General features: G+C 44.0%; 3 protein-coding genes across 13 annotated transcripts in view; 2 read left to right on the top strand and 1 right to left on the bottom strand.

Moving 5' to 3' along the window:
• BICD1 (BICD cargo adaptor 1) overlaps window positions 1-15761 on the bottom strand; it is a 157665-nt gene that overhangs the window by 90392 nt on the left and 51512 nt on the right. The gene's annotated exons all lie outside the window — the stretch shown is intronic.
• On the top strand, window positions 71-1099 carry LOC146762428 (uncharacterized). The gene has a single exon (XM_085536781.1). It carries the CDS (start codon window positions 74-76, stop codon window positions 1097-1099), a length of 1026 nt encoding a protein of 341 aa, XP_085392907.1. The 5' UTR covers window positions 71-73.
• LOC146762427 (uncharacterized) lies at window positions 4971-6075 on the top strand. Its single transcript, XM_085536780.1, has one exon. The coding sequence runs from the start codon at window positions 5050-5052 to the stop codon at window positions 6073-6075; it is 1026 nt and encodes a 341-aa protein (XP_085392906.1). The 5' UTR covers window positions 4971-5049.

Genomic DNA, 15761 nt, shown 5'->3' with positions numbered 1-15761 from the left:
AAGCACTACAGCACCAGTGGAGGAGGGCAGTTTGCCTCTGAACATTCTCCTCACGGGCAGCAGGGCAAAAACCATGGCCGCAGAGGAGGCATGGACGTGTCCCATCTGTCGTGAGGCACGATGGGACGTTGCGTATGCAACACCATGCAACCATCAGTTCTGCCTCGGCTGCATCCAGCGCTGGGCCATGCTGAAAGCCAGCTGCCCGCTCTGCAGGACAGACATGAGGACCATCAAGGTCTGCCTGTGGGGAGATGATGAAGACTACATGGAGTGTCTTGTCTCCCCACCCAGAGTGCCGGTCCCCGCCCGGTTCCACCGCAGCAGCACCAACGGCACTGCGGCACACGCTCCATCCTCTGCGCCGCTGCCACCACAGCAGAGGGCTGCAGGGCCAGAGATGAGGGCGAGAGCGGGCGGCCTCCAGCCGCAGGAGTGGGCGGCAGTGTTCAGGGAGCGACGCCACATCCTCGACCCTGTGCTGCCCGGCCTGCACCACAAGCTCTCCGCCATCCCTGGCATCCAGTGGTGGCAGGTCAGGTCCACCGAGAGCCTGTTCCTATGCTGCCTGTGTCAGCTGGGGCTGGACAGAGATGCCATGGTGCGCTGCATACAGCCCAGCGTGGGACCCGTTGCCGTGCCGATCATCCACTGGCTCATAGACAGCATCGTCAGCTGCTGCGGCCAGGAGGCTCGGAAGATGCGGGGCCTCGACCACGAGAGCACTGCACGGGGGCAGGAGGACAGCCCCGCGGCTTCCTCCCCACACACAACCCTCACCCCCAGCGCCGCACCCTCCAGCAGTTCCCAGGGTCCCAACGCCGACGAGCTCCCCGGCACATCCAGCGGAGCCCTTCACACGGCTGCTGCTGAGCTCCGTGCCGCACCCAGCCCCGGGGAGCAGCAGCAGCAGCCCCACCAGGAGCCGGGACACGAGGCAGCAGGACCCAGCGCCCAGCACTGCGACTGCAGCCGCTCCGCTCCAGGACGGAGCACCAAGCGCTCTGATGGGGGGCCACGGCGCCCCAAGAAGAGGAGGGCAGGCAGCACACAGCGGGCTCCACAGCCCTGCAAGAGGCCACCCCCACGGCACCTCTAGTGGGGCTTACACTCCAGTTTAAATCACTAAATATATTTCTTTAAAAATCATATGCTACTGAGAAAGTCTCCTCATTAACCAAAACACTGCAGCTAGTGCCATGTGTGCAATGCACACATCCTTGGAGGTATTCAAGAGAGTGTCTGTGTGGTGCTTAGAGACGTGGTCTAGTGCATGGGCATCCAACCTTTGCCATGCCTGGCACACACTGAGTGAACAGCATTTCTCTTGGGCCACATACCAAATATATTATATGGTCAATATATACAACTAAGAAAACCACTTTTTTAAGATACATTTACTAAAAAGATTGTTTTAAAGACAGCATCCAAAGCACACAGCTGACAACGGAGTCACAACTGTACGCACACCTATTTCACACAGCATCACTGCAGGCTGAGTGATTACTCCAAGTGCCACATAAGATCATGCCTCTAGAGCAAGTAAGAGCTTAAGTCATATGGCGATACCGTTACTGGTTTGCAGAGAAACTGGAGTACAAGCTGAGCAAAAGCAGGAACCTTCATGACAGAAAGTTTAGTAAATGTGACACAAAAAAAACAACCACCGCACGTTGAACCATCTGATGGTAAAAAAGGAGCCATGTGAGATTATCTAAAATTATTATTTTAGATATTCAAAACTTGTCTTGGGCAAGATCCTGAGCAACACCTAATTTTGAGCTTCAGATACGAAATGAACAAGGTCACTAACGTCATTCGAGATGCTTGAAGCAGGAACATGGAATAGAACTCCTCAGGGCCTATAGTAGAAAGAGCTATGACTGAGACTGGGCTTTTTCCTACGTATCTGCAAGACCATCCTAAAATAATGAAAATGGTCAAAAGTGAGACCATTACGGTTTAACTGCAGGAATTCTCATTATTTAAACATGGAAGAGCATTGAAAAACTGGAAAAGTCAACACTAAGAAAACTGAATTCAAGCACAACCAGACCTTCCGTTTTAATTATCTGCAGCACCAGCACACGCAATCTATTCTACTGCAGAAGTCTCAATAATTCCTGAAATAGGAGCTACATCTAAGCCAATACCAAGGAAAATATATCAGTCTTAACTCAGATTCAAAATACCCAAGGCAGCGAAAGAAGACCTTCCCAACTGCTAAAAATTGATAACAAATACACTTTTTGTACTCTAATACATTTAATTATCACAAGCACCTTAAATTCTTAATTTGTTTCTTATTACTAAGATTTGTATTGCTTCCAGTTCTTTCCATCAACCAATAGCACATCAGTGCTGACTACATCACAGGTCATTAATGAGACTCGTTCCTTGTGATTACACAACATACTTAATGTCAGCATGTGGCAAACAACGGTTGGACATGAAACAACAGGATTAGAGAACTGAGTGCAAGGTTAGAGATGCCAGTTCCAGCTCCTGGAACTGAAGTACATAGGCCTGCATGGGACAACATTAGCTTTGAGAACCATTATTTCTACACTCAAAGTTTAAAGAGAATGAAAGAATATTCAAACATTTCTGCTGCTTCCGGCATTTACACGAGCAACTACTAATTTAAGCTGTTGAAAGCTCTAAACAAAGGTATGTCCTTGGGAACAAGAAACAAGACTAAAAAACACTCCTTTCTTTTCAAAGGCAGGCTTCACTGAAGTTCTGCCAGGTCATACTATGGTGGACTCATCCAACATACAAGGTTGTGTAAGATGGCGGACTGGCATTCTGCTGAGTAGCACTGCAGTCACACCACAGGTGCATAAAGCAACCTGTTTTAAACAGAAGAGGGCAGACCATGCCCCATTGCCTGTATTAAGTATGCTCAGTTCTTAAGGAGAGCTTATTAAAATGTTCGACAATGACATTTTACACGATCTGACAGCAGCAGGACAAGGGGAATGGTTTTAAACTAAAAGAGGTAAGAGTTAGATTAGATGTCATGAGGAAATTCTTTACCAAGAGGGCAGTGAGGCCCTGGCACAGCTGCCAAGAGAAGCTGTGGGTGGAGGTGCCCAGGGCTGGGTTGCATGGAGCCTGGACAGCCTGAACTTCCAGGTGGCAGCAATGCCAATGGAAGAGAGTTAGAACTGGGTAAATTTGAGATCCAACAAAACCAGTCTATGATATGACCACATTCTACGATATCTACTTCTATCACTGCAGCAGGACAGGCTACCAAGTGCCACCTAGACACAAGAAAGTGACAACAGTCCAGATCCACCACTAATTTTCACCACAGCAGTTTCCAGAGCACAGATAGGCTGCCTTCCTCCTGCGACAGTCATGCTCCTGCAGAGCAGGGGAGCAGCAGAACCAACAGGAGAAGGCTTCGTTCAGCAGTCAACAAGGGAGTGCTGAGCTTGTAAGCTAAATCAGTTAATAGCATCGGATGCCAGAGCTTTCCTTTCCGAAAGGAAGCCTCTGTGTGCCTCTGAACACCATGCTGACCAAGAAACAGAGCTCAGAACAACCTGGATGGCCATCGACAAGGCTGCGGCACCAGAAACCAAATACTGATGCCTTCCACAAGTGTTTCATGATTTTGAAAAAATTTTTAAGACAATAATAAGAGTTTAAGAGCAGACTCTACAAACAAAGAACAAAACACAAGATAATGGATAAGAAGAAACAGAATAGGAGCTCTAAAGAACCTCAGTGATGTTCTTTTGGCACTTTCAGGTAAATAAAAAGAAGAAACCTGAGCTAAAGACGAGGTGTCAAGGCAATGAAAAACAAGGCTGAAGTAATAAAATATCTAGGAAAGGAAAACATGAAAACTAAGAAATTCAGGATTTTTAACTAACATTTATGAGGAACAAAGCAAAACAGTGTGGTACGCTATCAAACCCACACTTCACAGCTAACACAAACATAAGCCAGTTTGCCAATCCCAGTTAATAATTCCAGATACACAACGAGAACTCAGTACTGGTGTCCCCAGTCCGATGTGATGCTCAGTTCTCCACTTGCACACACGTATGTGTTTGGTCCTTGCAAGTGACTGAGTGTACAAGTGGCAGAAAGAAATCTATGACAGAACGAGTGTAAGCCAACAGAAATCAGACAACTGAGAGAATGCAGTAAAACAAGGGCCACTTTGCACTTTCATGATGCCTCCAGAAGCACGAGCAGCTTGCCCAGCTCTGGAGATGGCTGTCAAAATGAAATATTAAAAAAATATAACTCAGGACACACATAAAATAAATAATACACTTATACAATTAACGTATATATGAAAAAAAACATATGCGTTATTTAATAATGTGAGTTATTGCCTCATGAAAACATCACTAAAAACACAGAATGATGTTAAAAGTTAGCACTAAAGAGGGGTTGGACATGTCTGCATTAGTTTTAGACCTGGCAGAGCCGGGTTAACGGTTGGTCTTGAGGACCTCGGAGTTCCTTTCAACCCCAGTGATGTCACCAAGCACACAGGCTAGGATATCACAGGGCAACGGATTGTGACTCCATGCAAGTCACTGCTTCTATAGGTGCGCCAGCAGGGCCTGCCTCAGTCTGGCTTGTTCCTGGCTTCCTACTGAGCGGTTCTGCGAGGTCTGGAAGGCGATCAAGGATTTGGCTGTGCTGGGCCGTGCCTGTGGCTGCTTCTAGCAGTTCCCAGTGCCCGTCCTCACAGCATCGTTCGTGTTTCCCTGGCCCTGCCCAGTGCAGGCAGCCAGGGCCCCACGGGACGTGCCCACAGTGGCAGAGGTGAGTGGTGTGGCAGGGACAAATCCCCTGGGGTGCCTGGCCCAGTACTGGTGGGGGAGCACGAGACAGCCCAGCCACTAGGCCAGGAGGGATTCCTGCTGAGCAAATGGGGCCTTTCCTCAGAAAACACTGGGACCGTGAGTGACTGTGACCTCTCTTCCTCTTGCAGTGCGTGACACCAGCACTACAGCACCGGTGGAGGAGGGCAGTTTGCCTCTGAACACTCTCCTCACGTGCAGCAGGGCAAAAACCATGGCCGCAGAGGAGGCATGGACGTGTCCCGTCTGTCGTGAGGCAAGATGGGACGTTGCGTATGCAACACCATGCAACCATCAGTTCTGCCTCGGCTGCATCCAGCGCTGGGCCATGCTGAAAGCCAGCTGCCCGCTCTGCAGGACAGACATGAGGACCATCAAGGTCTGCCTGTGGGGAGATGATGAAGACTACATGGAGTGTCTTGTCTCCCCACCCAGAGTGCCGGTCCCTGCCCGGTTCCACCGCAGCAGCACCAACGGCACTGCGGCACACGCTCCATCCTCTGCGCCGCTGCCACCACAGCAGAGGGCTGCAGGGCCAGAGATGAGGGCGAGAGCGGGCGGCCTCCAGCCGCAGGAGTGGGCGGCAGTGTTCAGGGAGCGACGCCACATCCTCGACCCTGTGCTGCCCGGCCTGCACCACAAGCTCTCCGCCATCCCTGGCATCCAGTGGTGGCAGGTCAGGTCCACCGAGAGCCTGTTCCTATGCTGCCTGTGTCAGCTGGGGCTGGACAGGGATGCCATGGTGCGGTGCATAGAGCCCAGCGTGGGACCCGTTGCCGTGCCGATCATCCACTGGCTCATTGACAGCATCATCAGCTGCTGCGGCCAGGAGACTCGGAGGAAGCGTGGCCTCGACCACGAGAGCACTGCACGGGGGCAGGAGGACAGCCCCGCGGCTTCCTCCACATACACAACCCTCACCCCCAGCGCCGCACTCTCCAGCAGTTCCGAGGGTCCCAACGCCGAGGAGCTCCCCGGCACATCCAGCGGAGCCCTTCACACGGCTGCTGCTGAGCTCCGTGCCGCACCCAGCCCCGGGGAGCAGCAGCAGCAGCCCCACCAGGAGCCGGGACACGAGGCAGCAGGACCCAGCGCCCAGCACTGCGACTGCAGCCGCTCCGCTCCAGGACGGAGCACCAAGCGCTCTGATGGGGGGCCACGGCGCCCCAAGAAGAGGAGGGCAGGCAGCACACAGCGGGCTCCACAGCCCTGCAAGAGGCCACCCCCACGGCACCTCTAGTGGGGCTTACACTGCATTTTAAATCACTAAATATATTTCTCTAAAAATCATATGCTACTGAGAAAATCTCCTTATTAACCAAAACACTCTTGCTACCGCCATGTGTGCAATGCACACATCCTTGGAGGTATTCAAGAGAGCATCCGTGTGGTGCTTAGAGACATGGTCTAGTGCATGGGCATCCAACCTTTGCCATGCCTGGCACACACTGAGGAAACTGCATTTCTCTTGGACCACATACCAAATGTATTACATGGTCAATGTATACGACTAACAACACCACTTTTTTAAGATACATTTACTAAAAAGATTGTTTTAAAGACAGCAACCAAAGCACACAACTGACAACGGAGTGACAACTGTACGCACACCTATTTCACACAGCACCACTGCAGGCTGGGTGCATACTCCAAGTGCCAGATAAGCTCATGCCTCTAGAGCAAGCAATAAGTCATATGGCGATACCGTTACTGGTTTGCAAATAAACAGGAGTCCAAGCTGAACAAAATCAGGAACCTTCATGACAGAAAGTTTAACAAACGTGATACAAAGAAAACAACCACCACACGTTGAACCATCTGATGGTAAAAAAGGAGCCATGCTGAGACTGGTCATAAGGGACTACGAGAAACACATTACTCTTGACCACCAGAAGGAGCTTCCAGATCTCTTCAATGATATCATGTCCTCTATCCACGTATACAGAAGTATTGCCCTAATATAATTAAAAGGAAAACAAATTTCAATTATATGACCTAAACACTGCTGTTCATGCTTGGTTGGTAGTGTAGTGCCACAATGTAATGTACTACTAAATAAAAAAGAAATGAAAAGGTAAGAGCAATCGCTCTAAGACATTTCCGAAACAGTAAAGCTTCAGCACTTCAGTCTGGTAGGAATCTTTTTTAAAGAAAGGACACAAGAATGAAATAGAAAAACATAAATAAAAACACGTAAAGCACAAGCTACTATTCAAGTCACTATAGTGACAGAAGTGGAATCAAAGGAATGGTGATTACATATCAAGTAACGCACAAACAGCAGCTTCCAAAAGATGGCAGGAAGAACAGGTCTAGTAACAGCCACAAAAGTGGGGGCATTAGAAACAGAAACATTCAGTAGTACTCATTTAGCAGGACATTCTGAAGGTCCTGAAGAACACAGCGAATGGTCTGCCTACACTCCGTTAGAAACAAAATCAACCAAATACAAAAACTTTGTGCCAGAGCACATTATTAAACGGAGAGGGATGTGGATCATAAGTGAAGCAGAAATGAGCAAATTATTACTGAAATGAAATTAGATGCCAGTCAAGTTAGAACCATACCAAATTATATTAAGCCCTTAAACTGGGAGACATGAGTGATTTGCAATGGAAGGGTAAAATATAGATCAAAATTAAATTGCTCAAGCATCCAGAATAGTAGATGACAGGGTTGTGCTCAATTCAGAAATGCAAGCTAATCCAATAACTAAAAATGAGCTAAAAAGATAGAGTTGATGAGTCCTGCAGTGCTTTAAAGGCTTTACTGCATTATCAGATAGCCTTTATGTTATATGGTCCTCAGATCTCCCCTCATTGATCTTCACAGAAGTCACTGCAGAGAACTGCAGCTGCATTTGTGCTCAAGAACAAGAAGGAACAGAGTCACAATAAAGGCAGCTTCAAACAGAGTATGAAGGATGAAACATCTCTTGAAGGTGATTACTGCCCCCGCTAGGGAGCAGCAGTTAGGCTGAGTGATCTAATATCTGAAGGGTTGAATGATTTTACAGGAAGAAAAAGATGAATTTCTGCATGCTTTTTTAATAAGGATGAAGAAGGGCCTATTTAAATGGTAATCTATTACAATGAAGGACCAGAAAGTCAAGCAAAATTTAAGGATGAGGAAGAAACAATAAGAAAGGGAAATGGATATCTCACAAGTTGGAACTGAAAGACTGAGAATGTCTGTAAAGGATACTAGAAACAAAGACTGTAAGTCGCACAAAACACAGGAACAGAATTGGGTCTGGAAGTAATTAGATAAATAGGATGAAGATACAGCTGAAGTAAAAATGTGGAGCTGTTGTATTGGGTCCAGAGGAGAGCCACAAAGTTAATTGGAGAGGATGGAGCACCTCTCCTATGAACAAAGGCTGAGACAGTTGGGTTTGTTCAGCTTGGAGTACTCAAAACGAGCTTATAATTAGGAGGGAGACTGAATTTTAACAGGAACAGATAGTGATAGAATCATATCATAGAAGTATAGAATGGCCTGAGTTGAAAAGGATCACAATGATCATCTGCTATGTGTTAGGTTGTCAACCACTTAGACCAGGCTGCCCAGAGCCACATCCAGCCTGGCCTTGAATGCCTCCAGGGATGGGGCATCCACAACCTCCTTGGCAACCTGTGCCAGTGTCACTATCCTCTGCGTGAATACCTTCCTCCTAATATCTAACCTAAACCTCCCTTGTCTCAGTTTCAAACCATTCCCCCTTGTCCTATCACTATCCACCCTTGTAAACAGCCATTCCCACTCCTGTTTATATGCTCCCTTCAAGTACTGGAAGGCCACAATGAGGTCTCACCAAGGGCCTTCTCTTCTCCAAGCTAAACAAATCCAGTTCCCTCAGCCTTTCCTCATAGGAAAGGTGTTCCAGCCCTCTGATCATCTTAGTGGCCCAAGAGGTCCAAGTCCTTCCTGTACTAGGGGCCCCAGGCCTAGACACTGTACTGCAGATGGGACCTCACAAGAGCTGAGCAGAGGGGAATGATCACCTCCCTCTCCCTGCTGGCTACCCCTTTCTTAATGCAGCCCAGAACACAGTTGGCCTTCCAGGTTGCAAGTGCACGCTGCTAGCTCATACAAGAGGGAATGGCTTTAAACTAATCAAGTTTAGACTAGACGTCATGAGGAGATTCTTTACCCAGCCCTGGCACAGCTGCCCAGAGCACAGAGTACCTGCCCCATCCCTGGAGGTACTCAGGGCCAGGTTGGATGGGGCCATGGGCAGCTGAGCTACTGGATAACAGCCCTGCCCACTGCAAGAGGATGGGACTGAGTGGGCTTTAAGGTTCCTTCCAATCCAAGCCATTCTGTGATTCTGTCAAATAATGAAGAGATCAGATTAATATAGCAGTAATTGTTATATAACTGTTATAATAGGGAAGGAAAACAACAAATAAATCCTAATCCAAACCACCCCTTTATGTTATTTGATTCCAAAGCAAGGGTAAGCAGTATTTAACAGGCTTAAGTACCAGAGACAATCAGAGGAACTACATACGAAATTCATGAACAGATAAAAAGCATATGTAAAGGACCAGGTGTTACAGCTGCTAAGGGCAAGAAAACAGTTATTTAGCAAAGAAAAGGACTGCCTATGTTCAAATGAAGATGGACTGAAAGGAAGACAAGAAGATATATTGGGCAGCTTGTTTCTAAGGAACAGTGATTTGGTGTCTATTAAACTAAATTATGTCTGTGAAGTAGTTTGAATGTAACTGGATTTCTTTGGTTCACCACTGTTAGACAATAAGTGTCTGGCACAGAAGAATAAAAAATGAGAGTAACTGAATGAAAACACCTACTGCTGGTCCAGCCATAATCCCACAGAGCCAGTACATATATCTTGCAGAAGCTGAGGAGCAGTGGATGTTTACAACCAATAATTTAGGTCAGCAGCAGGTGTATATCACTGTGCAGGAGCACTGCATTATCTGCAGTTCTCCAGTCTGCTGCAGCACTGACAAAACAACAGCCTGAATTCTAAATACATGGAACAGTCCCAAATCCAATAGAATGAGCCGCAAATCTTTGAACACCACCATCTCCAGCTGTAGCTAAAAATACTGCAACTGGAGGGGCTGAATGGTGTTCAGCAAATCACATAGCAAATCCATTTTTACAGTTCCCTTAGTGGAATAATGTTGCTGTAAGTTCACTTTGATGTCCCAAGAGAAGCAGCACTGCTTTACTAATAGGTCACAGGCTTTCCTGAATGCTCCTGCTCTTCACCCACAATTGCTACAATTATACTCCTACAGATAAGTCAGTGATACCTACCCAACATCTAACTGGTACCAGACTGATGGTAAAGCTTGGATACAACTACTACATGAATCAAGATCTTGGTCTCAACAAATGGCTACAATTTTATAGACTGCACTTTACAGCAGATTAAACAGTTAACGTAATGGTCTCTTGAGGCTTGCAGATTTATTCTGCTCTTAAAATTAAAAACACATTTGAAAGAAGCTCATTAACCTTTCTCTTTATATAAATTTAACACTGAAAGTATTATACTGGTAACTACTGAGTTCACTTCAGTTAGCAGTGTTTTAATATCATAATTACACTGACCAGCACTGTCACCATCCTCAAAACCCTATCTTTCATCTTCAATATTAACATAACTCCTAAAAAAAAACCCAAAAAACAAACAAATCAGATATCATCAAAAGGAACCAGGAGGAGAGTTAGAAGTTACACAGGAGCTGCAAGTTAGTTTCTTGGTTTCTTTTATACCTATCTTGTAAACCTCAGAATAACTTCCAATACGACCACTTTCACTTGACTTACCTTTGTGCACCAACACACCTCACTGCTGCTTGACTAAGTTAGTAATTAACTAAGACAATTTTTTTCTTAGGTAGCTGAAACTTACAGTTACCTCTTCTGATATGAATAAATAATAGCACATCAACAGGAATATGGTACTCAGAAGGATGGTGGAGATGGATCAACATTCTTTTTATTTGCTGAGTAGATACTACAGTGATGATGCTTTTTAACATCATCACATCACATCATCCCACTAATGTTTTTCAATACTGAATAGAATAGCCCATTTGGTTCAAAGCGCCTCAGGTATAAAGCACCTACATTCCTACACCTCAAAGTTCCTTGAATTTTAAAAGGCAGGAGATCAGTGCTTTAGAAACATCAAATCACTTGTAACCTAGTTTCAAATCAGGCACACATAAGTAATTTATGTTATTTTGAAGCTTCCTAGAAAGACAAATTCTAGTTAGTATTTCCACTTAAAAAAGGAGCAGAAGGCATTCCATAGATCTAAGATAAAGGAAAATAATTATAACAGAATTTCAATTTGATGAGCAATGAATGTGGGATTTGATAAAGAAATCAAAATTCCTTCTCCACACTACTCCAGGACTGTGTAAATAATAGGAAATATTTCCACATGTCTTGAAATAGGTGATACAACTGATCATACTTTGATTCCTCTGTTTAAATTACCAAATCGGACCTGTCACTGTTTACTGTCTTTAACTGGTTGCTTTAAATTTTTAAGGAACTTTTGATAAGGGCAGTCAAGAAAGAAGAGCTTATGTTTTATTTTTAAATACCCAGGGAAGTGGTGGAGACCTCGAAGGCATTCAAGAAGCACGTGGATGTGACACTGAGGGACGTGGTTAGTGGGCATGGCAGTGACAGGTTGACAACTGGACTGGATGATCTTTTCCAATATTAGTGATTCTACAAAGTAAGACAGCTAGTATAAGCACTGTTCCTGGCAAAGCTTCAAAATAGTTTGTGTATGTACAAATCATCACTTGATGTTACAATGGTGTATTTTTAAAGACTCATCAGAATAATTTAGAAAGCCTGCATAGATGTTTTAAGGTAAATCACATAGCAGAAAGGACAGAAATGGTACCATAATTCTTTATTAAAACAACCGTGGCCCAAGTAGACAGAAACCATAACCATAAAATTACAGTCAATTTTACTGCTGCTGAAATAACCTCCTGATTTGAAGAAAATATCCACATTTTCACCCAAAGTACCATAACTGTCAACTGTGACTATTCTTCAAACCGTAAGAGTTCAGTGCATCTCTGTACTCAGAATTTAAATTGGAAAGTCCCTACTACAAATAACAGTTTTGAGATAAACTAATTAGATTCTGAGCTGTTATAACACTGACAGTGAGTGATGGCCTGGCTGCCTGCCCTATTATTTCTGCTGAACCAGAAAGAAACCCTTATGTTAATAACAGTACTTTACTAGAAGCTTTTTAAGATAAAGCACTACATGCAATAAGAAACAGGAATTAGTCTTCTGAAAGTACTTTGAAATGACCACTGAAAGATCAGCAGACAATGGTGTGCTAATAGCCAGTACTGGTGATACTCAAGATGGGAGCTATTGTGAAGGACAGCCGTGAATTAAAAAGGATTCCCCAGACCTCTTACATAACTTGTATAAAGATATGTTCATGTTCCTATCATGTTCTTCACTAGGACTGTGAATAACTGATTCCTTTTAAAAGCAGGTTCCTCATCTAAACAAGCAGGTTTTGACTTGTGGCTTGTCTCTTGATAGCTGAGGTCTCAATTACTTTGAACTAAGTTTCTTCCTAGCTTATGAGTCCATGACAAGAAAACCCAGATCTCCAGGTTGCACAGAAACAATCTAGCTGCAATGTAAGGTATCAGCAAAGACCAGAGACAAACAATGAGGAAATGCTACAAGAGACAAGAGGGAACAGAAGAAACAAATTTCAGAAAGATGGAGAATTAGGCAGCTTCATATAAGCATCTGAGATACTGACACAGGCAGTAAAAGTAAATTCTAGCACATCAAGGATCTCATTTGTAGCTGCAGTCTACTTCTAGAACCTCACAGCAAACTAAAATACAAACAGCCTCCGAAAGATTATCACCCTCATGCACAATAACCTTGGATATCTGGATCAGCTGAAACAAAAACATCACATAGAATATATGTCCACAGCATCCAACAAGCCTACAACACATCTTTTTCACATTAAACAAAATCTCTAATTGACAAAAAATCTTCCAGTAATTCTGCTTTCCACATACTGTCCCTTCTTCTTTTCTTTCTGGCAGCTAATTAGAGACCTATCAATTATACTTTCGGGCTGCTTTGTAATAAGTGTGCTTCCAATTACTCCACTTACTCTACCAGGCAGAACACATCTTATTTCCACTGCTTTTATTCACATTTTCTATAAAGAGCTGAAACAGAATCTTACTGTATCAGACTAAACAAGCTGTTTTCCATCACGTAATCTTCCCTACAAATTCCTTTAAAACATTTGTCTATTATTCCACAGACATTTCACACCTATGTCGACTGTACTATCACAGCAGCATCAAATACTGAAGAGTTTGGAGATATATTTTCTTGTATACGGGATAAGCAAGCTGGAACTCCATGAGTTAATTGTTCAGTGATAATGGCATGTAGCTCTTTCCATATTTTTACATCCCAATACATGTGAATAAATAAGTATAATCATTCCTGTCCTTCGTAATTATTACATAGTGTAACAAAAGCAGCAAGAACTTAGATTGTTAGATCTTGCAGCCTACTGAGTTTATGTAGCTGGGGATGGCAGGGGAGCGAGCACTGCTACAAAAACTCTCCTCCCTGCTTTGGACGTAGTCCAAGCTGACAGCCTGTGATACAAAGCAACCTATTGAAACACCAAAGATTATTTTCCATGAATATATTACAGGCAAATTGCTTTTAACGTCTTCTGAAAATAATCACGTGCCTTATCTACAAAATAACCATACTCAGAAGTTACACCCTGGCACATTTCAGACTAATCGTTACTTGTTGGTGCTGCTCACTTTAATGATTTACTTGCTTCGCTATTATAAAGAAAACTGCTTTCAGTTCAAATGGGAAAAAGAAAAAAAAAAGAAAAAAAGAAAAAAGCTGTTTCTCTTCCCACTCACTCCCCTACACAATTTATTCATTCAGCAGTCCTGGAAATTCAGCAGGGAACTCATCAGCCTTCTGCTTAGCAACTCCAGGGAAGCAAGCAACAAAAAATAGTACTACAGGGGTCACAGTATAAGGACTGGGAGGTGTCTAACCTTATGAAAGGAAATGCATCTGGCTACCTGACATAATAGATGTCAGAGGGCAGCTGAGTGTAGTGACAAGGAAAGAAAAGTTTCTTACAGTGTAATCACATTCCACACAAATCGTTTCCAACTAGTTGCAGAAATGCAAGACGTAAAGAAAATTAAGCCCATCAGGCAGTTGTTGTCCTTTTATGGGAAAATACCACTGCCAAAAGGTGGATTTTACAGTCACGTTAACTTGCATCACACAAGAAAAATCAAACATCTGCTCATTTTTTTTTAAAGTATCTTCAATGCTCATTCGGAGCTATTTTTAATATTCTCTATGTATTCTCTATGTATTGCCTTAGAATAGGTTTACCCACAGGGTTCAGAGATTCCTGCTAGGAATCTTTCTATGCCAACAATTTCCTGCCTTCATCTTCTTCCAGATCCTTGGAAGAACTGTTAAGTGAGTGTGCTGTTAAGTGAGTTTAAGCCTACTGACATTACGTACGTACTTCAGTCTACAGCATTTTTACCTACTCTCAAGCACCCCTTAAGCAATGTCCTTCCAGAGGCGCTAGGTGTTACTGGACGATGCATGGAGAGCCATGCACTCTCTCTGGACAGACTCATTTGCTGAAACACTATTATGCAAATGTTTAAGTTAATGGGTTCCAGATTTTCTCTTCATATGTTCTCTTTGTGGCCATGAAATAAAGCTAGGCTATGAACAGCTGCTAATATTAGGTGATGCAACTTAAGGCATGATTAGTATTTTCCAGAGGATGCAAGCACCAAAAAAACACAACCACAAACGTCCCCATCAGATAGCTTTCCATTATAGATGTTCCTGTTCTACTACAGAAAACGCCAGTTTTCTCCCACCTCTCACACTTATCAGCATGATATCCAAGACCAGCTGTAAGGTTGCTGGTACCACTTAGCAGCTAAGCTATAGGCGGGATGTGGGAGTACACTCCAGGCTTAGGACTACTGAGTAAAATATTCCTAACCACACTGCCGCCACTGACAACAGCATCAATATCATCATCTTTTAAATGCCAGAGACATTTTACCCTGTCACATCAGTTACAAGGAGTTAAGAGAGGAAACTGGGCTCACTTCAAGCCACAAAGAGCAACTAAAGCAGTACTGGAGACACAGCACTACTAGAAGAAAAGCAACAGTGCTGCAAACTGTGGTTTAGGAGTTAAAACTGCAGCAAGACTGATCTAGAGGTTATTTGAGTGGATTTTCAATAAAGATGCAAAAGAGGGCTAAATCCAAGAAAGCTCATAGGCACGTGATAACCTTAAGCATGTCAACAGGCCTCCAGGTTTCCATGGCACTGATAACAAAGAAGGAGTTTCACTGGATCATGACAGAGCCCCTTATTTTCTCCCTCCAGCTACTCAATTACTTCAGGCTGAATAAGGCCTGGAACATTCATAGAAAATGTGATATAGCATATTCTGGCTATCTGTATTATATTTAAACTCCCATGTTTGTTTTTTTCTTTAAGTTAAACCTTTATCTGATTCTTATTTCAAAGCAGTGACTCTTCCAACTACCTTCTATAGAAAAAAAATACACAGTAATGAGCATTTGGGTTCTCAGTTTTCCCCAGTGAAACTTAGCTTTCAGTTTAATAGAGAAAAATTACTTCATACCTGCTTTTTAACAACAAAAAAACCCTCTACCCTCTATGTTTTTAGTAAGACTGGAACAGTAAATATCCAAGTGACCAGACTGGCCTGCTGAGTTATGAATCTGAATCACAATTCAATCACTGCAGCATGCATTTACTTCACACAAACAACAGAATCTATCCCAGCTACCCCTGTATTCA

The sequence above is a fragment of the Coturnix japonica genome, chromosome 1 (assembly GCF_054131305.1).
Source record: "Coturnix japonica strain WE chromosome 1, WE-NBRP24, whole genome shotgun sequence".
In the NCBI taxonomy this organism is placed as follows: Eukaryota; Metazoa; Chordata; class Aves; order Galliformes; family Phasianidae; genus Coturnix; species Coturnix japonica.
The sequence above is the reverse complement of the archived record's forward strand: the minus strand, read 5'-3'. Positions and strand labels throughout refer to the sequence as shown.